At 49.4% G+C, this 25,110-nt stretch overlaps 2 protein-coding genes across 2 annotated transcripts in view; both read right to left on the bottom strand.

Annotated features, from left to right (window-relative positions):
- Positions 1 to 5,620: 5,620 nt before the first annotated feature.
- LOC119173980 (uncharacterized) lies at positions 5,621 to 24,622 on the bottom strand. Its single transcript, XM_037424761.2, has 3 exons — positions 24,220 to 24,622; positions 21,267 to 21,790; positions 5,621 to 11,678 (listed from the first exon to the last, which is right to left on the bottom strand). Exons 1-3 carry the CDS (start codon positions 24,454 to 24,456, stop codon positions 11,273 to 11,275), a joined length of 1,167 nt encoding a protein of 388 aa, XP_037280658.2. The 5' UTR covers positions 24,457 to 24,622; the 3' UTR covers positions 5,621 to 11,272.
- LOC142817217 (uncharacterized) overlaps positions 24,492 to 25,110 on the bottom strand; it is a 155,113-nt gene continuing 154,494 nt past the window's right edge. Inside the window, exon 4 of the mRNA XM_075894274.1 lies at positions 24,492 to 24,629. Coding sequence (XP_075750389.1) covers positions 24,624 to 24,629 — 6 coding nt within the window. The 3' untranslated portion in view covers positions 24,492 to 24,623. The remainder of the gene's footprint in view (positions 24,630 to 25,110) is intronic.

Here is a 25,110-nt window from a genome sequence, read left to right as displayed (position 1 = left end):
AAACTGTTAAACTAATAAACCGGAATAAATAACGATGCTCTGGAATCGGCCCCATCGCAGCTGTTACGCGACCCGCCGCGGTGGTCTAGTGGCTAAGGCACTCGGCTGCTGACCCGCAGGTCGCGGGATCGAATCCCGGCTATGGCGGCTGCATTTCCGAGGGAGGCGGAAATGTTGTAGGCCCGTGTGCTCAGATTTGGGGGCACGTACAAAAACCCCAGGTGGTCAAAATTTCTTGAGCCCTCCACTACGGTGTTTCTCATAACCATTTGGTGGTTGTGGGACGTTAAACCCCACATATCGATCATCATCAATCAGCCACAACGTTAAAAAAAGAAGAAAACCGGCACAGATATGATGGAGCAAAGAAAGCGACACCCAATAGTCATTTTGGCAACGGACACTGTAACCGCATCAGAGAAAGCGGCAAGGGGAACCAACCGATACGATGGAACGCGCATGCGCACCACAACAGTCGTCTCGTCACTAGATAGCGCGTCAATGCCTTCGGTTACGCGATCCCATGGTCTGCACACTTTTTCTCACGCCTGTACGTATATGCAGAAAAGCCTTTTTTATTCTGGCGGTGCCAAGATGGGGAACTGGGAATAATCCGATACCACTCCTATGCTTTAGACTAGTTTTGGTGCACGTTAAAAAAACCCAGGTGGTCGAAATTTCCGGAGTCCCCCACTACGGCGTCTCTGATAGCCATATATGGTGGTTTAGGGACGTTAAACCCCACATATCAATCAATGCCTTAAACTAGTACCCAATGATTGTCTCAAACATCCGCGTTAAGAGTGAGCTACTCTGCAGCGTACATGGTACGCTGTGTGCATACGGACGATGTTCGCCAGACATATCCGCCGATAGTATCGGTGCTATCACTGTGTTTACGAGTCTAGAAATGTGAAAGCTCGAACGTTCCCTAACCTTTTGGCGTGTCAGACAGCCTCGCACATATGGTTTTGCACTTCCCCCTGGGCGTCAGATTACGTGCCAGATCAGCGTTGGTGCGAGTCGGTTCAGATTTCGTCAGCAGGGCTCGACGTACTCAGTGGGAGTGCAATTCGCGCAGTGCATGCTGCGTGACAGGCCACGCCGTGATCTCTTTTGAGGTCCAGTTAAGGCCACCAGGAACCAATGCGTATGAGCCCACTATACAGCTGAAACGAAGTCCCACTAGGGATGGCTGGACGACATGGTCATGACGCAGCCAGAAGAACGCACACAAACACGCTGACGACACGACATTAATTCGGACTCCCGCGCTTTGGGAATCTGCGCAACGTGACGCTTGCAGCCTTGACGCGAGCATATACGTTATGACAATCATACGACTGCGATGGCATGACTCACGCCCCCGATATTTGGTACGTGAACATTGTGGGGTTCTACACTGATGAGAGGCGTGAGCGTGAGAACAACGAAACGTGATGTCATCTGGGACTTGAATTGTCCTATAGAGCCGCACGTCCCTGGGTGGCCACGTACCGTGTGGTGCCTTGCATTCTTTCATTATCAACTGTGTTGTGGTGTTAAAATATGCTTTACGCGCTAGCTGATCACTTCGTTGGCACAGTTCATTTTGTATTAACGCGTGGCTGTTTGCATAAGATATACTACTTAATTCTAATTAAATATCCCGCGTATGTATGTATGTATGTATGTATGTATGTATGTATGTATGTATGTATGTATGCATGTATGTATGTATGTATGTATGTATGTATGTATGTATGTATGTATGTATGTATGTATGTATGTATTATGTGTGTATATGTATGTGTGTATGTATGTATGTGTGTATGCACGTATGTGTGTATGGACGTATGTATGTATGGACGTATGTATGTATGGACGTATGTATGTATGGACGTATGTATGTATGGACGTATGTATGTATGCACGTATGTATGTACGTATGTAGAGTACCTTGTTTTTGAACAACTGAAGTTCGTGTCAGCAGGTAGATGATGGGGGAAGAAACAGTGCTCTGCGCTGTCATACGCGTGTCCTTCTTATACCGTGCACGTGCCACACACTTCTTGGTCTGTTCGAGCCTGTCCATGCGTCATCGCTCGCGAAGCGCCGGACAGAAGATGTTGCCGTCGAGTGGTCGTGTTCGAAGCTCACCTCTTCGCGTGAGATCGGGCAGTCGCTCGCTTAGTTTTGATTGCGCGCGCGCTGGCGGCGGCAGCGCTCATTTTTATGCGCCGGATACGTGTGATTACTCGCTGCGAGCGAACGCGGCGCCGGCAGCTCCGCCTGCTGGCGTGTGTGCACTATGTGTCTTGCGGCTCCCCCCCCCCCCCTCTCCGCCAGAGGCCGCCGTTGCTTCTATAGTCTGCTAGATCCGGGTTGTGCGGACGGCTAAGACGGAGCGAAGGGCACTTGCTTCTCTCGCAGCTCTCGGTGTGTGCGTGCCGCGTATTGAAGAGCAACCACACTGTTAATGTCGTCGTATGAAAGGCGCACGTCTGGTTTGCTACCCTGAACAGGAGAAGACATTAGAAACATCTTTGGTTTAGGCTGAAATACGTGGCGCAAGGTTGCCAATGAGAAGAACGAGTTGTGATCAAGTTGGCGCTCTTTTTTGTCTCTTCTCGTTCTTCTCAACAACTGTGAGTTGGCGCTCTTCCTGTCTCTTCTCGTTCTTCTCATTGGCAACCTTGCGCCACGTATTTCAGCTTAATATGTACCAACTAGCCCAACGTAACGTACTGTTAATCTTGGGTTTAACTTGCCACAACCACGATATGATTATGAGGGACGCTGTAGTGGAGGACTTAGGAAATTTCTACCATCTGGTGTTAACGTGCATCAACACAGCAGTGAACATCGCAGAGAAACCGCGACCGTTGTGTCAGAAGCCGTGCATTACAACACATTGGTGGACTGCACTGCAGGAGAGGGAATTAAGGGGTGAAAAAAGCAAAACAAGGGCAGCTGAGAGCACAGAACTTGAAAGAATGAAGGAATGCGTTAGTGCTTTTAATCTGAATTTCAGCGCGCAGTTGGCGTCTAGCCTCAATGAAGCTACGCTTTTGCTGTTAAGTATACCCTGTGTTTCTTCTCCGTAACATATATAGTGGAGGTGCGGGGTTCGTCGTCGTAACAGTATATTCAAATGATGGTTCCATTGACAGGTAACGTATAAGAATGTTACAAGTTTGCAGTTCATATAATTGGAAAGAAAGTGTACTGGGTACCAGACCATCTTCGTACAAGATCTGCGTGATGGTCGCCACGGCAGGCTTTCGGCTTTCAGAAACCACGGTCACTGCAGCAACGTGGTACCTCCTCTCAAGAGGCACAGTTCCTACGCGCCGGTTCCGGTTGCCAGCGCCGAGGGAGTGCGAGGAAGAGTTGGTTCGGTTGAATGGTCAGGCGGGCGAGATTTTTTTCGGTGAGCGGCACGCACTCGCGCAGTGTTCGCGTGCAAAGCGCGCGCACGCACGTTGACCTCGCCGGACCCCGTCGTTCCGAACTTGCATCGGTCAGCAGAGGTCCGGCGGCCGGGGCCCGTCTGCAGCCGGACCTAGCAGCACGTGCCACCGGTTTGCCAAAAAAGGCGTGCGCCGCGCTGCCCCCTTCTGCCCGGCCGCACGATGAGAAGCGCGCGCCGCACGTGACGGGCGCGCGACCGTATGCACGCCGGCCGCGCCAGGCAGGGGGGGGGGGGGGAGCAACACTCTATCGCTCTCCCCCCCCCCCCAGCTCCCCTCTTCTGCCACCTCCGGCCACCACTCCCCTCTTCTTGCTTGCATGCTCGTCGGCGGGTGTGTGATGCGTGCACGCGCCAGTCTCGTCCCGACGTCATCACACTTGATGCGCAGCGGCCGGCGGCCCACGGTGGCGGCTTCTATTGGATGTGGAATAGACATTCTTGCTGCAGTGGGCGCTTCGCGCCATTCGCACCACCAGTTTTTCAAAGCACTGGAGTTCAGGGACAGGGAGTGCAAAATGGACTTTAAGCGGGTAGAAATAACTGGAAGGAGGTTATCTGATTGGTGGCTACAATCAAGGCACGAGTGAAAACTAAATCCTTCACTGCAAAGTGACAGTCCTTAACTTTGCTACTTAAAGGGGAAAAAATAAACATAAATCTAGTTTTTGTTCACTAAGTATTACGGCTAGGTGGCGTCAGCCGCCGCCCGACCTAAGGGGCACAGTCATATATCAATCTATCCATCCTGCCATCCAGCAAAGACTCATGGGTTTCGTAGTAGATGGAAGTATAAACTACAGTCAGCCCGTCAGCTACTTACCACTGCTGACGGGCATCTCGGGGGAAATTATTGTGTTTTCAGCATAACCAGCAAGATGGCGCAATGAGCGCGCGTCGCCACATCGCGCAGGGGGCGGCGTGCTCTAATCTCCCAGGGGAGCGACGCTCCCTCGCAAGCCCTTATCTCGCGGTGGGGAGGAGGGGACGATCGTACGTCTTGACTGGCCTCGTGCTTTACCTGGAACGGTTATGTTGTAGTTACCGGGCGCACAAAGGTCACTGCAATCATTGCAATCTCCGCTTGCGAAAAGCGCGCGCTTTTCAGACACATCGAGGTAACAACTGAGACGCTTATTCGCGTGCATCTGTACCTGTGAGTACGGGTGGTGCGTCGTTTGTGCGTGAACAACGCGGGGCACGTTTCGATCTGCTTTCCATTCTGCGCGTGACCTTCCAATATGTTGCTATCGCATTCATTGCTTCGCCTTTGCGGTAAAGCTGTGACGTTTTTCAACTTTCTTTTTCTCTACCCGTTTCTTAAAGTCGATATGTTTTCTTCTGTATACATTTCTATTCATTTATTTCTGCCTCTGTTGATGTTTATTTCTAGCGTTTTATTCATTTCTTCTTTTCTTTCTCTCCCTCACTTTTTCTCGCTTGCCTCCTTTTCCTTTCTCTCTTTTTTTTTCTTTTGGAGATTTCCTTTTTCTCTGATTCTATGCTATGCTTTACTCTCTCCAGTAGTCTTTCTCTTCTACCCCTCATCCTCATATATCTCCTCCTCACCCTTACTTTCTTCTTTTGTTCTCTTCTTTGTTTCTCGCCCGCACTCTCTTTCTATTTATTCCTTTTTTGCTTTCTCGCTTGCTTCCTGATTATTTCTATCGCTGTCTCTCTCTCTCTCTCTTTGTCTGTCTGTCTAATCCTGGCTGCGGCGGCTGCATTTTCGATGGAGGCGAAAATGTGTGAGGCGCCTGTGTGCTTAAATTTAGGCGCACGTTTAAGAACCCCAGCTGGTCGAAATTTCCAGAGCCCTTCACTATATACGGTGCCTCTCTTGACCAATCGCAGTATTTGATGTGAAAATGTAGATTTATTCATTATTATTTTCCATTGCGAATGCGCGCTTCGGCACGTACAAATCTACGCGCGCGCGCGCGTGTGTGTGTGTGTGCGCGTGAGCGATGTACCACTTATTGTATTCGATAGGCATTTTGGTCTTCTGTTTCGTCGAGCTTCACCATTGGCCGAATGCTCTAGAAGTTGAAGGCAGCATTCGCACTCCAGGTGAGTGCTTGCATCGTTGCGCAAAGGTTAGGTCGACGAACCTTCACAAACACAGCAAGAAAAGAAGGCGCCAATAAAATGACAAAAAAAAAACAGTGGTTTTGTTTGTAACGTTTTCACTTTAATGCGTAACATTTGGCCTCATAAGTTAGGTGATGTGCAGACAACATAGTCGCGTGTATTTACACAAGTCATCGCTTGACAAACAGAAACACCCGAAGATGAGGGCATGAACAACAGCATACATGTACAGGCTGAAAAAAAAAATAGAATAATGAAGCAAAGGCTATAATATAATGAGACAACCTAGCGCGAGAGATCGTGCATTGACTTCGCTTCGACTCGTATGTATAGAAAATGAACCCATAAATATACGTTCGAAAGGGCGACATTTTGAGGTGCGAAGATGGTGTAGTACCGGTTAATTGGTCGTTTTCTGCGTGCCAATTAGAGTAGATGTTTACGTCCAGCACCGGCCAAGTTAATTTTGCTACCCCGCTATAACATATTCACTTTTATGAACACAGCAATACAAACTGTGACATCCGCTGGCGTCATTATCACCCAATGCTGCTGACACCTGTTTTAATGCAGTTAATAATTACAGTAATAATAAAATATCAGAGCGATGGTGTTGACGTTAATTGGCCTTCGGGAGAAAGTAAATTTCACTGATTTTGATTTTTTTTTCTAAAAGAAGCGTACTTGTGGAGCAACTCGAGATTTAATTGCCGAAAGTTGCGGTTGCAACAGCGATCGAAGATACTGAGCGTTGTTTCTTATACGCACACTTCACTTCACTTTCAAACTCATCTGCTTGCAATCCCACAGCCTACTTTCCTATGCAGTACTTGAAACGATTGCTCGGTGGGCAAAAGATACAAGCATGTCATGCAAGCGAGGCCGTTCACAAGAATCGTCGGACCATCCCACCAAGTACACCTTGACGCTAACTCGAAGCTCAATACACGTCTATCAGCCGCAGTGCGGCTGCCGTGGGCAGCTATCGAACCTGCGACCTCGTTCTCAGACGCACCTTAACAGTCTATAGAACGTCTGCAACGAACGTTTCTATACAGCGAAATGACCATCATAACGAAGGATTTTTTTTAGGAACCGGCTGTAACGCAGACGTCACAGTTCACGAAATTCGCAGCGAAATGACGTGTTCAACGGAAGTATTTCTAAGGTCGGGCACAATTTGAGAAGGCGTGATACGCCTGAAGCGTATATATTACCAAAGCGATGCTGATCATCTCCGCGATAGTACCACGGACAGTCCAGATCCGGCCAGCCGTCCGGCTGGCGGAATCATCGGCCGTCCACGCGGTTTCAAGCGGCCGCCCTAGCAGACGCAGTAATGCTCGTCGCCACCGAAGTCAAGCTCATTATCTACGTAACTCCAGAGTGAGCGCCCATTGGCGCATGGTTAGGTGCATCTGCCTTCTACGTGCATGTGCTGCCACCTTCTGAAGGCGTTTGCTTGACTGCATTTCGTAGACTACAGGAAACGTTCGCCGTTTTGAATACTTCAGTAGTTTACGTACAAGATGTATAGAAAGTTTAAGCGAACATGAAAACAAAAAATACGATCGAATGACGTCACCGTCGTTCATCGTTTAAGGCATTTTTGTCTGTCCTTGTTGCAACACGAAGCGAAGACATATGCACGAAAATAAAAATAAAAGTTCTCTCTTCGCGGTTGTCCCAAAAAGCACTACCCCCCGGACGCCTATAGGGGCAGGGAGGGGGGTTTCGTTTCGTGGCAGAAACGCCGCGTCTGCCTCCACCTCTAGGCATCACAGAAAACGGCGGCGAAAACGGAAAGTGACTAGCGTTCTGAGTGGGGTGGTTCTGCCGTCTCTTCTCATCCGACTTCTTCTGGTTCTCTCCTCACCCCTGCGGTTTATTTCACGTCTTGTCGACGTCTCCTCACAGCGAGTGTCTATAGGTGTATACGTTTTGTGTATACACAACGCGAAAAAAAAGAAAATGATAAAAAAAAAGGAAACCCGCCCCCGCTGCGGTTCGTCTTGACGTCTGCCCCTTATAACGCCGCACAGGTGTGCCGTCGCTCCTGAGCTCGGAAAGCTTGCGCTCTCGTGTGGATTACCGGTTTGCTAGCTGTCATACGGTCGGGCAAACAAGCAAAAAAGAAATGTCGGCAAACAAACGCGAATATCGCAATCATGACTTCCTTTTACTTCTTGCTCAGTTCCCCGGCTATTACTTTTTTTTTTCTTTGGGACACACTGTAGACACTGCTTTCGAAATGAAGCGCATCACAAATGCATGTTCGTTTGTGCTTTATCTCTCTCTCTCTCTATCCCTCGCAAAGATCGGTTGAGCTTTTGGCGTAAGCACTGCCTGGCTGATTGACACTAGTTGAAAGCTACCATCACTCCTCCCGCTATTTTTCTGTAGTATGCTTTCTTTTCCATCCCTAGAGGAGGTAATAACCAAATAAGTTTAGAAGAGTATACGTTGGAATCCATCGAATTTGTCAGCACTGTGCTAGAGGGCAACGCTTGCCGTTCTCGCTGTCAAAGGTCGGAGTATTGTATCATGTGAATGTATCGAAAGCAATGCACGGCAATAGAACGAGAGAAGGGCTTAGCATCTTTCGTTAATTAAAGTGCGTCAACGAAGAGAATGTTGGGGATATCTTTAACAGAAGCTAGGGTTAAGGTGAATCATCATTCGCCTTTTTTTCTTTTTTGTTGTTGTGAAATATTGTTTCAAAGAAGCCATGCTGTTGAGTAAAACTTGCAGCTGGGTGAGCTGGTTCTTATATTTAGGTAAACTGATAGGCGCAAATAAAGACAAGGACACAGAAAAGACGGGACAGGGACCCAATTTTTCTTCGTCCTTGTTTTTATTTGCGCACACGAGTTTAATTTGAAAGTAATGCTGTGATTAATAGTCAGCTTGTTCAGAGCATTGCAGAGGAGTGCCTCGTGCTTTCATTAAATGACTACGACAATTCCACGGCAATTTGAAGGCGTGCGGCTCAAAATTTCTCTTCGACGCGGGTGAAATACCCGAAGTTTTGAATGGAAAAAGTATATTGGATGGTCAGCTTTACTATCAGAGACATACAGATGGCGAGAAAGTGTTCTGTTACGTCGCTTTACTTAATGCAAGGGTTTTGTAATGTTTGGTCGAACAAATAAGATAATGTTTCGTATATGTTGGTCAAAAACTTTCCATTGGCTTGTCCCGTGGTTCACCTCAAGCATGTCCACATAGCGTAAGCGAGCGTTGCATTATTTATCAGATCAGGAGCACAATTATGAATTTTGTGGAGAAACCTTTGTATGGGGGAGGAGGGTTTTTACGAGAATGCCAAGTCAACGTGCTGCCGAAAGAGGAAAAAAAAAGTTGATATAGCTTGTTCTGCTGATTTCTCGAGTCCGACAATATCATGACATCCGTACTCGCATATCGGAGAAAATTGAGTCAGGTTTTATCAATGTTCTATAATTAACGGTACTGAGTCAACTGTCCTTGATTGCTCACTTTGTGAAAAGGATCCATTTGATTGTACATGCAAGTTCTTCATTTGGTTGGGTTCTTTTTTATGTATTGATCAAGTGAATACTGACAATTCACTCGAGTGGTTAAGTAGATTGAATCCCATTCAAGCTTACTCCGAATCGCGGTTCTTGGTATATCATTGCACTGGTATTTTTAATTATGTCTTTAATTATATCACGCGTTCACCACAGTACCACATTTAGCATGCTCAAGTGCTAAATACAGGCGAATAAATCACAGCGTGAGCTTTCGCCACAATGTTATTTTTTATCTAAGAGTACTACGGGGTAGAAAACACGGATGGCAAAAAGACAAGAACTGCGCTTGTTCTTGTCTTTTTCCCGTCCGTGTTTTCTACCGCGTAGGACTCTTAGATCATGTATCACCAACTGGCCCAATCGACCACTTATTTTTTACCTTTCGCTCTACGATATCTTTGGCATGTCAAAGAAGCGCTCCGCGTCCATAGCGTTATTCTGCCACGACACTTTTCCGTTGCAACCTCGCGAACGCACATCACAAGGCACGACGTTTATCACGTCTGACGTATAAACCTTATAAATCGGAGACGTCGTTGCCAATCGAATTCCTGATGTACGTTCGCAAATATATATTGCACTGTCAGCACCACCGCGATCACTTGAACCTGTCCAAGACTCGAATATTGTTGTTATAAATACGCTTACCAATAACTTAACTCATCTGAGAGTTAAGGCTCGTCTGACTACTCCCACATATCGGTTTGTAGAAAAGCAAGAAAAGAGATGAAGAGCTCAAGAAAACGAAAAGGAAAAAAATAAAATAAAACGGAGCAGAACACTTCGAAGCACAGAGTCTACGTGTCCATCGAAGACTGTTGCCGCTCAAAGAACGATGATGCCACGAAAAACACACACAACAGCACATTTCAAAACACCCAGATGCGGACGACGAGCTTCCAAAAGTGTTATTTGTTCACACTATAGCCAGCGACTGTGTCCCACAAAGTCCGATCAACATAGAAAACACCATAGCAGCCCCCCTCCCCTCTCCACTGTCTTTCACCAACACTTGTCGCACGAGCGTTTCGGCTGGACACAGTAAACACATATCACGCAGCCTGAGACAGATGAACAACGGTGGTACACGGGCCGGAAGGACTACGGAGACGTCAATAGGTGGTTAATTCAGGTGGGTACAATCGCGAATTTCGCAACACGAATCCTTCATCTTCGACGAAGGGAAATATTGCAATGAAAATGACTTCTGCAGGCGCATTACTGATGGACGGTATGAATGCCATCAATGGCTAATAGCAGTTGTAAGTTAGACTTGAAACATGTTTGGGAGAGTCGATCGAAGTGATGAATCTACGCAGGTCACACGCAATCAGATGCCACGTACTTCAGAGAGAGCGCATGCTGGTTTCTTGCGAAAGAGTTCTTACTTGTTTTTTTTTTTTTTGCGCTCGGCGAACACGAATTGATGCGTGCAAGCCACAGTGCTCGTAGTTTGCGGGTGCCACTATAGAAGGTGGATACAGAAGGATTATCAAGAACACGTCCCGCAGTAGATAATCTCGTCACCGAAGGAAGAGATTGTGGCTGTGAGTGTTTTAGGGAGACGATCGAGCATGGCGTGCTACGCGGAAACTTTAACAAGTTATTCTTGCAATCTCTTCTCTATTCCTTCCATTCCGCCTTTCCCCTACTCCATGTGTAGGCTAGCCAATGGAGCCAAATATTGGTTAGCCTCGTTGCATTCCCTCTTCGTCTCTCTCTCTCTCTTTTAAAATAATTCTCGCTTGATCGCCGGAGCTGTGACTGTCGCTCGGAGGAACGATATGGTTGCTGGGACAAAACCTAAGCACCGGCTAACTAAGGTTCGAAACACTTTCACCGACACTCAAGATTTTCGACGGCAGGCTGTAGCTTTTCCTGGACAGTTGCACAAATTGCAACAATTGCATGTAGTCAGCATCTCCATCGAAACCAAGAAAAAAAAATCGAAGCAATTCAGGCAATGTTCAGTCAGTGCACTGTTGATCCACTTGGTGACGACCACTGGCGGATAGGTTGGCCACGTAGTGTAGGGACACATCACCCGAAGAAACGGCAACATGTTGCACAGACCACAAGTCTCGCTCATCCACCCCAATTTCTCGCGCTTGCGAAACGTAGGCCCGGGTACTCGACGTCACAGTTTCCCAATCGGGTTGCTTACACGCGTAACGCATCAGTTCTCAACGTCGAGAATGTCCGCAGGCTGGTGATCGCTGTCATCGTCATCGTCGTCTTCGATGATGTCGATGGCGCCCGAAGACGTCCCCGGCGCGTTGCACGAGTTCTCCAGGTCCGGGTCCTCGGGTATGCCCAGGGTGTGCGTGAGCGCGTGCCTCCGCAGGTCGCAGTTCCGGCGGAACACCTTGCCGCACGCCGGGCAGTGGTACGGCTTGATGTCGGTGTGCGTCAGCAGGTGCGTCTTCAGGTTGGACCGCTGGTTGAAGCTGCGGCCGCACGTGGGGCACTTGTGCGGCGAGTCGTCCAGGTGCAGGATCCGGTGCACGGCCAGGGTGCGCGACTGGCAGAAGCCCTTACCGCACTCGCTGCACTTGAACGGCTTCTCCTTCGAGTGGATGTACCTGAGACAAACGAGAGAAAGCGCGCGCGATGGGTTACTGTCAGTGTTGGCGGTTACCTGCAGTGCTGGTTGCTTGGAGTTGCACGTGATGATACAGCACTTATCCACATCTAAAGTTCACTCAGTCACATTGGCTATATAGCAGCTGGTGAATGAAACAAGCTTTAGAATACGGAAAGCCAGCGTTATAAAAACGCTCACCCATTTTCTTCTAAAACCTCGATGATGACAAATTACGTTTGTTCAAGTGCTGGCACAGTGATCTGAGACTATCAGCTGTCGATTCCTCTATTTTCCGGCGACCATTGTGTTTTTGAGGATCAATCGCGTTGTTTTCGTTCGTTAAACTGTTTACACTGTCGTTGTATGAAAGTCTGATTCGTCCGGCACTGTCTACATTAAATTTAGACGTTCACGGGCCTGCGAAGGAAATTTTATAGTGATCGACTCAAAGTGTTGCCTACCGTATGTACAGTGGCGTACGCGAAAAATGACACCGTTTGGTGTTGTCACGCACAGACGAAACAACCATGTCCACGGTTAAATTGTCCGTGTAGGGGTTTAGTTTCTACACTATTGAAATACACAGCCTTCTTGCTGTTCATACGTTTAGGGGCTACAGTTTGTGTATTCTTTCAGAAACAGAGGACGGCGTAAAAAAACACAGCACACGAAAGACAGGGACGACAACATGCTGTCCTCCGTTTCTGAAAGATTGCTGTTCTGCGTATTCACGAAACACGAAACGCCACTCAAAAGGCATTTTTTGTTTAATGGTTGCATATAGCATCTATTGAACAGCGTATACATTTGTTCATATATGTCTAGATCACAAGTAAGACATCCGTAAAATGAGGACATGAGTGAAATGCAAAAAAAAAAAAAAAACTCGGTTTTCTGCCCCAATAAAACTTTCCGTCGTATAATTATCAGCTTTTTCGCTTTCGCATAAAAAAAAAAAAGAACGGAATTTGTATCGACAACGAAGTGTTGAACCCACTTCAGCTTTTTTGGGACGGTAAACCCCACAAATCAATCAAATCAATCACTTCAGCTTTGCCTCATATTTGACAACTATCGCGCGACAAATGGCGGAGTGGTTTCAACAGAGCGCACATGCTCACTGCTGCGTTTGCATATACATATATTGTGTGTTCAGATATATATATATATATATATATATATATATATATATATATATATATATATATATATATATATATATATTTACCATGCACCACTGCCGTTTAAGCTCTTTGCCTGCGTGCTAACACCGGCACAGTGAGGCCCGTTTGGATACGCCGCAAACGCCAACGAAAAAAAAAAAAGTATTTTGACTCTGCCGCGTTAAGCGATAGCGTAGCACATTTTGAAACATGTGTACGGACTCCGGACAGGGGCAGAAAACGCCCACGCACGCGCCGTTTGGCTTTCACGTTTGAAAAAATGAAATTTCAAACGAATGGTTTCGCAAAGGACTGGGGAAGGAATGGAGAATGCATGGCAGCCTCTGTGGCTGCAGTATTTGTATAACTTATACACTATATAGATATGCACTGCCAGGCAGGCAAAAAGTAATAATAATAAGGCACGCCTCCACAGACGACTCCGATGATGGCTGGAGACGTACTTGTGAGCAAACTGCTACGTGTATATATACAAGAGCGCGCAGACACGCAGTTTAGTTTCACACATATGATGTACACAGCGCCGCCCACAACGGCAGACGCCTCGGCAGGTTGTTTACAACTCGAGACGTTCCGAACGGCGCGGCGCTGTGGGCGCTTGTCTTGTCGTCGAAGCGTTTTTTTTCCATGTGGGGATAATCTGGCGTGCCTCTCTAATAACGCCTGCGCCCACGAAACCCGTGCGGCGCGTCTTTCGGTGTCTCGAAAGAGGTTAACGAAAATGTGCTGAATGGGCGTTTTATGTGTGCATGTATATAACGTTAAAATGTGTGCATGTATGCATGTATATAACGTTATAGCCCGTTAACGCGCTCGCGTCAGGTCTTCGTGTGTGTCCGCGCGTTTGCTTCCAATCGCGGGAGACGAGAGGAAGGAGATGAAGGAAGAAGGCAGGGAGATTAACCAGAAGAACATCCGGTTGACTACCTTACACGGGGGAATTAGGGATGGGGACAAGAAAGATGAGAAATAGGGAAGAAAAAGAAAAGAAAATGGGAGAGACAGAAGTCAGGAGGCGAGAGATTTTCGGAATTGTCATATAGGCGGGTGCCACTGGGTATGCGATGTGAACGTTCACCCACAATGATTTACCGACTATATTTCGATACTTCCCAACGCGAATTCTGAGCGCATGAAGCTTCTTGTTGGAACAACGGTAGCTGTGTTTGAAGTTCTGGCTATGCGAAGTTGTAAGCAATGTAACGTCCGTTCACACACTGCCGCAGAAACTGGCAGCGCTCGAGTGCTGCGCAGGAAACCATTCCGTGCACCGGCGTTGCGAACCAAGCGGAACTCCGACAACCGAAGACAGCCGCAGCGCACATGCCAGCCCTGCATGTGTATATTCACCTTTTCATAACGCCTTCCTGGGCGCCGCCATAGCCCTCCTTGGGCTGTGCAAATTGGCGCGTCCCCTCGAAAATGCACTGGCAACACTGCGCCCTTAGCCTTTGTACTCCCGCGCACAGCCCATCATGGCGGTGTTTTTTTTCCTTCCTGTGAAAAGGTGTATAGAGCTCTGACAGGGGGGACAAGGCACGGGTCGGAGGAATAAAGCGATGTTATACAGGCCAATGGCTCATGACGTCGACAGACTCCCGTGTTCACTCCCTCTCGTCCTCCTTCGCTCTATCGGGTACGCTGGCGCCAGCCAACAACGGCGACGGCGCTCAACGCCGAAAACGGGTGATTGCATGAGAGCTGCGGTCTAAATCTCAAGCACAAATGTGTTTCAGTGCCGCTATCAAGTGTTAGTTTTGCCGTTTAGTACCTTTAACAGCTAAGCGAACAGTACTATGGTATATAAGGCACGCATACACGTGGAAACGGTAGTACTCCATTGTGCATTCGACGTTTCATGGCCTTCCTAATTTCCGCGGCGATATACAAAAATGAGAAAACATTCGTTTAACAGCGCTTGGTGGTCATACTGTCACGTTAAAGAGACAGGAGACGTTTTTAAGGCGTCCTCACAAAAGTCCGAAGAGCGGTCGGCTCAGCGCAGCCAAAAACAGAACAATGGCACGAGGGGAACTGCCACTTCGTCTGCCTCTTTTGCGCTGGCAGATCAAGCGCGCGGCACTGCCCCTCCTCCCTGAAGAGCATCGCCTCGATGCTAAACGAAGCGTGTATCGTAAAAAAAAAAAACATTGTCACAGTGTGTGGTACGGTTTTAACCGCACCACGTGCACAATCTCGGGTCGTAGCTGTCGGCGTCGGGGTGGTTGGCTTCCGTCCGGAAGGACTTCGTAATTGACGTCGCTCACTTGTCGTAGCACTTTGTACGGGCCAAAATACCGACTGAGAAGCTTCTCAGAGAGACCTTTGCAGCGCACAGGGGTCCAAACCAACACCTGGTCACCTGGTTTATAATCGACTTGTCTGTGGCAGCGGTTGTAGCGCTGTGCATCGACGCCTTGTTGTTTCTTGATGTTTACGCGGGCTAGTTGACGTGCTTCCTCGGCTCGTTGCACGAAACACTCAGCATCTTCGTCGAGATTCTCGATGTTGTCAATGTCGCATGGGAGCATTGCGTCCAACATCGTCTGAACGTCCCGACCGTATAGAAGACGAAACGGAGTGAATCGTGTGGTCTCTTGCGTAGCGGTATTATACGCGAATGTTACGTAAGGCAGTATTTCATCCCACGTCTTGTGCTGTACGTCTATGTACATAGACAGCATATCAGTCATCGTTTTGTTAAGCCGCTCGGTCAGTCCATTTGTCTGAGGGTGATACGCTGTTGTCTTGCGATGCGTGGAGTAACTTAACTGAAAAACTTGTTCAAGGAGCCTTGCTGTAAACGCTGTTCCTCGGTCTGTGATGACACAGGATGGAGCACCGTGGCGTAATACAATTCTCTCGATGAAAAACTGAGCAACTTCACAAGCCGTGCTTTTAGGAAGCGCCTTAGTTTCAGCATAGCGGGTTAGATAATCTGTAGCGACGATTATCCACTTGTTGCCGGAAGATGACAAGGGAAACGGACCCAGGAGGTCCATGCCGACTTGATCGAAGGGTGTTCTGGGTGGCTCGATAGGGTGAAGTAATCCCGCAGGCTTAACAGATGGGGATTTTCGGCGCTGGCATTCGCGGCAGGCTTGAACGTACTGTTTAACGCAAGCGGCAAGTTTCGGCCAGTAGTAAGACTTTCGTACCCTAGCGATGGTTCGGGTGATGCCCAGATGGCCCGATGGAGGCTCGTTGTGGCAGGCAAATAGAATTTCCTCACGCAGCTCTGCGGGGACGACCAACAGGTAAGTTTTGTTGCTGGCGGCTGCGTTCTTCTTGTACAACACGCCCTGTCGTAAGCAGAAGGATGACAATCCGCGAGTTATATGCTGGGGCAGTGATACGTTGCGGCCCTCTAGATGTTCAATGATAGGTCGCAATTGAGCATCTGCTCGCTGCCGTAAAGCCAAGTCTGTTACGCTTACGGAGCCAAGGAAAGGGCAGTCCTCTTCGAAGCTCTGAGCGGCAGGCTCAACTGGCGCGCGTGACAACGTGTCCGCATCTTCGTGTGCACGACCGGACTTGTACACGATAGTGACGTCGTACTCCTGCAGACGTAGGCTCCACCTTGCCAGTCGTCCGGAGGGGTCTCTGAGGTTCGCAAGCCAGCACAGCGAGTGATGATCCGTCACTACTCTGAATGGACGGCCGTAAAGGTAAGGTCGAAACTTAGCAATTGCCCACACGACAGCAAGGCACTCCTTCTCCGTGGTACTGTAGTTTGACTCCGGGCGTGTTAGGGTTCGGCTTGCGTAGGCGATAACCTTTTCAATTCCCTCCTGCCGTTGGACGAGTACCGCGCCCAGACCGACGTTACTGGCGTCGGTATGAATTTCTGTTTCGGCTTCCTCGTCGAAATGTCCAAGAACAGGTGGTGATGCCAGGCGAAGCCGAAGCTCTGTGAATGCTGATTCTTGTTCAGCACTCCAAACGAACGGCGTATCGTCTCTAGTGAGTCTAGTTAATGGTTCGGCAATTTTCGAAAAATTGCCTATAAAGCGCCGGTAGTACGCGCATAGACCAAGAAACCGCCGCACACTTTTCTTATCGGCAGGAGTCGGGAAGGCTGCGACAGCGGCGGTTTTCTCAGGGTCAGGACGGACGCCTTCTGCGCTTACGACATGTCCAAGGAACTTTAGTTCTTCGTAACCGAAATGGCATTTTTGCGGCTTTAACGTAAGGTTAGCCGTCCGAATCGCCTCAAGTACTTGTCGTAGTCGCTTCAGATGTTCGGAGAAGCTGGTTGAAAACACGACCACATCATCCAAGTACACAAGGCAGCTTTGCCATTTTAAGTCAGTCAACACAGTGTCCATCATGCGTTGGAAGGTAGCTGGCGCAGAGCAGAGTCCGAACGGTAGCACCCGAAATTCGTAGAGGCCATCCGGCGTGACAAAGGCGGTTTTTTCGCGGTCGCGCTCATCAACCTCAATTTGCCAGTAGCCACTCTTTAAATCCAGGGAAGAAAAATACTTCGCTCGTCGTAGTCGGTCAAGCGAGTCATCAATACGCGGCAGCGGATAAACATCTTTTTTTGTGACGTTGTTGAGCTTTCTGTAATCTACACAGAAGCGAAGCGTACCGTCCTTCTTCTTAACCAGAACGACCGGTGAGGACCAGGGACTGTTCGAAGGCTGGATAACGCCGTCGTCGATCATTTCTTTCACTTGCTGCTTGATAGCTGCGCGTTCTGTCGGCGAGACGCGGTATGGCTGTTGGTGAATAGGTCTTGCGTCGTCGTAAGTGATTATCCTGTGCTGTGTAATTGGCGTCTGACTCACTTTAGACGACTGAGCAAAGCACGCCCTGAATTCAAACAATAGCTCTCGCAAGGCCCTCTGGTTCTCTTCTGGCAGTGCACTGTTCATGTCAACATCTATTACGGTTTGTCCATTGCGGCTACTGTCTTCACAGGCAAAACACTCAATGACGTCCTCCAAGGCTTCAGCGTAGGCGACCGCAGTGCCCCGGAAAAGGTGACGATGCTCATTGGTGAAATTTGTAATCATGACCTCGGCTGTACCGTTCCGAATGTCAATGATGCCTCGTGCCACAGAAATTCCAAGCGCCAGCAGCAGGGAGACGTTGCACTCTGCCACTGTTTCACCGTCACTGGTTCCTTCGGAAGTCACCTGAATTAGGATACTTGCACGAGGTGGTATTGTGACACTGTCGTCGGAAACACGGAGGGCGGTTGTACGGCGGTTGGAGTCCCTTGACGTAGCGTTGACTGTCGAAAAGGAAATGCAGCGTCGCCGTAGGTCGATTACGGCGCCATATTCCCGAAGAAAATCGAGGCCGAGAATTAATTCGCGGGAGCAGTCACGTAGCACGATGGAGCTGACCAAAAACGTGCAGCCTCGTATTTGTAGCCTGGACGTGCACAAACCAACCGGCGTTACAACATGTCCGCCAGCTGTACGTACATGCGATCCTGTCCAAGGCATTATCACTTTCTTCAAGGTACGTGCCAATTGTCCGCTAATAATCGAGTAGTCAGCACCAGTGTCTATTAAGGCAGTTAAATTGCGACCGTCGAGCAGCACAGGTATGTCCATTGAAAAGTCGCTCAGCTGGGATACAGGCGCCGGCGTAGTCGAATTTCCGTTGGTCCGATGTCGCGTCGATTGGAGGGCGAGGTCTTCATCACGTCGAGAATCAGCGGCCTCGCCTCGAAAGGTCGCTGGCGTTAGTTTTCCAGGCGAGGGCTCGGAGACCGTCCTTGCGGCCTTCGATTTCCGTTGCCTGAATAAGATGACGACCGCGGTGACGGTGAGCGCGACTGACGCCTGAGTGGGACGTTCTGCCGAGCGATAAAATCTTCAATTTCTGGTGGTCTCTGTCCAAACCGGGGGCGGGGTGAATTGGCAGGAAAACCCTGCAGCCCAAGTCGGCGGTACTGGCAGTCTCGGTAGAGGTGACCCGCTTCACCGCAGTGGTAGCAAAGCGGTCGTCGGTCGGGCATGCGCCATATGTCGGATTTACGCATGACGGGTCGAGTGTCTGCAAAATAAGGGACCACCTGTGCGGACTGCAGTGTGGCGTACGGGGTTGCGGCTGGTAGTGGGACTGGTGCAGGTGCGTTGTGTTCGAACGTGTCGGTATAAGTGGTGCGCTGGAAACCACTCACTGGGGATGGTGTCGTGGACGACGGAACGGTGCGTCTCAATACGTCTGCGTAGGTCACCCCTAGAGGTTCACTTGAAGTTGCGAACGCCTGAAGTGGTGCAGCAACCTGCGTTGGTGTCTCGCGGCGAGGTGTGCCGAGCGCATGCTGAACTTCGTCACGTATGATGGTGGCGATGCAATTCGTGGAAGGCTGCTGCTGCGCCTGGTTCAGCTGTTGCAGCTGTTGTAGCTCGTCGCGAACAACCGAACGTATCAGCTCGCGAAGCGCTCCCACGTCGGTCGGGAACGAGCCTAGCCCGGTGGTATAGGTAGCATTCACTTGCCGATCGTACTGGTTCCGCTGCTGCAGCGCCTTTTCCATGGCGACGGCTTCAGCGAGGAACTCCGCGACCGTTCTAGGCGGACTACGAATGAGTCCAGCGAAGAGCTGCTCTTTCACACCTCGCATCAAGTGTCGCAGCTTCTTGTCTTCCGGCATGGTTGGATCGGCGCGAGTGAACAGATGAACCATATCCTCCACGTATGTAGCCACACCTTCATTAGGCATCTGCATGCGGGACTGGAGGGCCCTTTCAGCGCGCTCTCGACGATCGAGACTCGAGTACGTTTCGCGGAGCCTGTGACAGAACTCATGCCACGACGTTAGGAGGCCCTTGCGGTTCTGGAACCATGTGCGAGCACCATCCAGAAGACTAAAGTACACATTCTTGAGCTTCGCTACTTCGTCCCACCCGTTGAAATCCGCTACGTACTCGTACTCAGCCAGCCAATCTTCCACATCTTCATAGAGGCCACCACGAAAGGGACTCGGAACACGTGGTTTTTGTAGCGTGTAATGAGTGGGTGCAGCTGCGGGTGCAGCGGTTGGAGCAGCGGCGGCTCCAGCGGTAGGGGAAGCGGTGACAGCAACAGTATTCTCCATACCAGTCGACGTACTTGTACCGTGAGGCACAAACTCGGGGGACAGTCCTCGAATCCTCCGACTGAAACGGTGTACCGGCGTAAGCTCTGGGTTTTGGGTCACGTTCCGGCTGCTAGAAGGAGTCTGTTGCATAGGTGAGGTTACCCAGCACCTCCACCATTAAAATGTCACGTTAAAGAGACAGGAGACGTTTTTAAGGCGTCCTCACAAAAGTCCGAAGAGCGGTCGGCTCAGCGCAGCCAAAAACAGAACAATGGCACGAGGGGAACTGCCACTTCGTCTGCCTCTTTTGCGCTGGCAGATCAAGCGCGCGGCAATACGTCGAATGAGAAATCGTCTCCATATACAGACAACATGAGGGTGTTCTTGCAGACATAGATATATCTCATATTCGAAGAGCTGCATGCAGATACGAACCACTGTTGTTCAAAGTTTGAAACTACTGTATACTTCTAAATAACGTACCGATAGCTGAACGTTGGACCGTGCATCACTTCACGATGCTGACGCGAATCATTAGCTCCTCGCAGTGCCTCTGCTCGCTCGTTTGTGAACACCCGCCTTCAAACGAACTGTAGAAGAATCGAGGCTACGAAAACAAAAGCGGCTGCTCTCTATTAGGGTGTAAATTTGCCGGTGATCATTTCGTTACGAACCCCTCATGATCTATTTCTGCCCTTATTTTCTTATCTCCTCCCCCTTTATTACGTGTGTGGTGGCAAGTCTTAAGCATATAGCTCGGGCTACACCTTTACTACTTTAATTCTCTTTTCATTTCTGTTTCTTCCTTTACTATAGGTAGCGCGGTGTTGCGTCCATGCGGTTGATGGGCTCGTGCATGCGTAGCCAAAGTTATTGGATGCTCACTGTCAGACTCCGAACACATAAAATGCAATGTTTACGCCAGTCCGAAAGGTTTTTCAGCCTGGTGACATTGTTAACTTGCAGCGAAGATAATATTTGAGGGTAGAAAGGTGATAAGGGATAGAGAGCTAGGAGGTATACAGATCCCGGACTGAGATCGCTTGAATATATATATATATATATATATATATATATATATATATATATATATATATATATATATATATATATATATATATATATATATATATATATATATATATATATATATATATATATATAATGTGTGTGTGTTTGAAAAACAAGGTTATGTGAAGAGCTATAGTGATGCAGGACAGTTCAGCATTAAACGCTTCGTTGGTTTTTCTCTGCAAATAACTACGTCTTACCGTGAACACTGTGCAACGCGTGTTTTTATTACGCGTATGTAGACATACAAGTGGTGTAACACCAGAACACGCAGCAGAACGCCCACCTGTGGTCCCTGAGGTGGTCCTGTCGGCGGAACGCCTTGTGGCAGATGTCGCACGTGTACGGCCTCTCGTCCGTGTGCGTCCGCTCGTGGATGAGCAGGTTGTAGGACTTTGTGAACCGGCGCTGGCAGAACTTGCAGATGAACTCCTTCTTGGGCCGCGACGAACCTCCGCGACCTCGCACTGGCTTCCGTTCGAAAAGCTCGCTCGCCAGAGGCCCGACGGCGCCTTGTAGCGAGTAGTAGGACGGCAGCAGCGGGAACGCGGGCGGCGGTGGCCTGCCGGCCGACCCCGGTGGACCCAGGAGACCGCGTTGCGTTGTCGCCGACGGGTGGTGCTGAGGAGGCATCGAGGGTGGCTGGTGTGGACTCAGCCGCGGTGCCGTCCTCTCGTGGCCGTCGGCGGTGAGCGAGGAGCGGGTCGCGTCCGAGTCGCCGTCCCTCGAGGTGGCCGACTCGGCCAGTCGCGAGAAGTCGAACTTGCCGCGAGGTCGGGAGTGGTTGGCCGTTGAAGAGGTCGTTGTGCGCTGTTGGGAAGGTGGGGAATACAGAAAGTTCGTTTGATAACCGGCCCCAATAGTCCTAATCTCGAAAGCATGACAGCGAATTCCACGTTCAATTGAGGCACAATAGAAAGAAACTTTGCTCAACACAAATCTAAATTGCCAGTGGTCCGAACGACAGGAGCTAACGGCAGATAAGGGCTACAGGGCCCAAACGTCAAGCCTTATCAATGAAGATCCTTGCACCAATAAAACATTATGTTTCCCTCTTAAAATACCTTTTACTGAGAGGTCAACAAAGAAGTGTGTGTGTGTGAGAGAGAGAGAGCGAGCGATTCTGTGAAAGTTGAACACATGCTTGCCATGCTGAAGGTCTAGTATACACTATTACACCTTGGGTGTCTGGTGAATACTGTGATATACGGGTTTTTCAAACAAACTCCTAAATGACATATACATCCCCAAGCATGAACACATTGGGGCATGTATATCTTATTAAAACAGGCAAATTAGTAGCTCAACTTGGCAAATAACAATGGGCCAGTGACATAAAAGAATTGAAACCTGGGCGACTTTGGACGTTCTGAAAGGCTTCACCCTAAACTGGGGGGAGAGGGTGCGAAGATACGGCACGCACGCACGCACGCACGCACGCACGCACGCACGCACACACACACACACACACACACACACACACACACACACACACACACACACACACACACACACACACACACACACACACACACACACACACACACACACACACACACACACACACACACACACACACACACACACACACACACACGCACACGTCCCGGCTGCGGCGGCTGCATTTCCGATGGAGGCGGAAATGTCGAGGCCCGTGTGCTCAGATTTGGGTGCACGTTAAAGAACCCCAGGTGGTCAAAATTTCCGGAGCCCTCCACTACGGCGTCTCTCATAATCATATGGTGGTTTTGGGACGTTAAACCCCACAAATCAATCAACACACACACACACACACACACACACACACACACACACACACACACACACACACACACACACACACACACACACACACACACACACACACACACACACACACACACACACACACACACACACACACACACACACACACACACACACACACACGTGTCCCGGCTGCGGCGGCTGCATTTCCGATGGAGGCGGAAATGTCGAGGCCCGTGTGCTCAGATTTGGGTGCACGTTAAAGAACCCCAGGTGGTCAAAATTTCCGGAGCCCTCCACTACGGCGTCTCTCATAATCATATGGTGGTTTTGGGACGTTAAACCCCACAAATCAATCAACACACACACACACACACACACACACACACACACACACACACACACACACACACACACACACACACACACACACACACACACACACACACACACACACACACACACACACACACACACACACACACACACACACACACACACAAACACACACACACACACACACACACACACAGACGAGCGCTATATAACATACTCTATCATCAACCAAACCAACTCGCCCAACTCTTACCATACTGAAAGACTTACACGCCTCCCTCAAAGACAAGGCCGGTGTGAAAACGTCAGCATTTACAGCACTCGTGTTGTGACCATCTATCACTCCCCTTCTCTAAGCGTCACTGAGATGTTGTGAATTGAATTGAGCAACCTATCAAAAGCATCATGAACCGACGAAAAGAACCGCTGCGCTTCGTATAACCATGCCAAGCGGTCAAGAGCGAACACGATGTCGCTACATGGCGGACAGGTGTGGGCCCAGCAGTGAGTAGAATCGACACTTGAAAGACGGTATGACGAGAAGTGTTGTTCCCGTTGTCAACACGTCTGTACGTTTATAGATTCAGAGACGACAAGTGTTCGCCATGTTGAACTCAGTAAGCGCAACAAAGAACAGACAATAAAAATGAACACAAAAGTGTTCTACATGTGTGTTCGTTTTCGTTGTCTGTGCCTTAGTGAACTTACTGTTTTCAGTATGCAATATATAATTGTATGCGTTTAACGTCCCAAAAGCACGGAGGACACTGGAAAATTTTACGATCTGGTGTCCTTTAACGTTCGCCTAAGTTTAAGTACACGGGACTTAATCATTTTGACCACCATCTAAAATGCAGCCGTCGAGGTTGGGATTCGATCCCGCGACCTTAAGGTGAGCACTTGGGCATCATGACCCCTGATCCACCGTGGCGCATTGTTTTAGGTGTCACCTTACGAACTAGTTCGGACACAGACCCTACATAAGCGGTTGTTGTCGTCTTCTTTTTGTCCCGCTACAAGGACAACACCTAACTCTAGGGAAAACTACACCCTAATAAACAAAACAAAACCAGGCAGGTCTCCAAGGCCGCATCACCGTTCACGGCGCCCGGCTAAATTGGCTGTATTAATTTTCGCCCAACTGCACGCAGGCGTACCGTGGCCGAGGACGCGCCGCGGACGGTGGGCGCAGCGGGCGACAGCTGCGAGCTGGCGGCCTCCTTGTGCGCCGCGGCGCTGGCGCCGGCCAGGAAGAGTAGCGGGTAGGGCGCGAACGGCGTCATGGCGAAGCCGGGCAACAGGGGTAGTGGGCCGCCCAGAGGGAACGGACCACCGGCGCAGAAGGGCCCGCCTGCGGCGGCTGCGGCTGCAGCCGCTGCTGCGGCCGGGGCCATCGTTGAAGCGGAGTGGTGGTGGTGGGTCGCGGTCTTTCGGAAGCCCAAGAGAGCCGCGGGCGACGGGGCCACGGCTCGCGACTTTGACGGCAGGCTCAGGTCGGCCGGCAGGCACTGCGGCTGCGCTTGGAGGGGACCACCGCTGCTGCTGTTGGTCGTCGAGTGGGCTACGTCTGCGCAGATGGGAGAGGATATTCGGTTGCAGTTAGTTACGTCTTGTACGTCAATTTATCGCACGTTTGTTATTCGAGAGAGTATTTTTTTATTAGTCGTGACTTTCGAGGGTTTCCTTTCAACCAAGACACCCAGAACGTCCCTTTGCGACACGCAATATGGTCGACTGTCTAGAAATGCGTGAAATATGCATGTTGTGGTGCTAAAGTTCTGGAGACCAAAATTGAATCAAGCGGAAGTGTTAGAATAAGTTGTAGCGTATTTTACAGCAATTAATTGTGGCTTCAACGCTGACAATGTAATTTTGGAACGTTAAACCCACATATCAAATCGAATCAACAATGATCTAGATATCGTACACTCATTCATGCTATACTTCTTCATAAACGTAATTCAACGAACCACTCAAATTGCATGGGATCTTTATCTGTATAACCTAAGCTTAGCTCAGTGTTGATGGTCTCTTCGTTGCCATGGCGC

Source organism: Rhipicephalus microplus, chromosome 5 (assembly GCF_043290135.1).
Source record: "Rhipicephalus microplus isolate Deutch F79 chromosome 5, USDA_Rmic, whole genome shotgun sequence".
NCBI classification, from domain to species: Eukaryota; Metazoa; Arthropoda; class Arachnida; order Ixodida; family Ixodidae; genus Rhipicephalus; species Rhipicephalus microplus.
The sequence above is the reverse complement of the archived record's forward strand: the minus strand, read 5'-3'. Positions and strand labels throughout refer to the sequence as shown.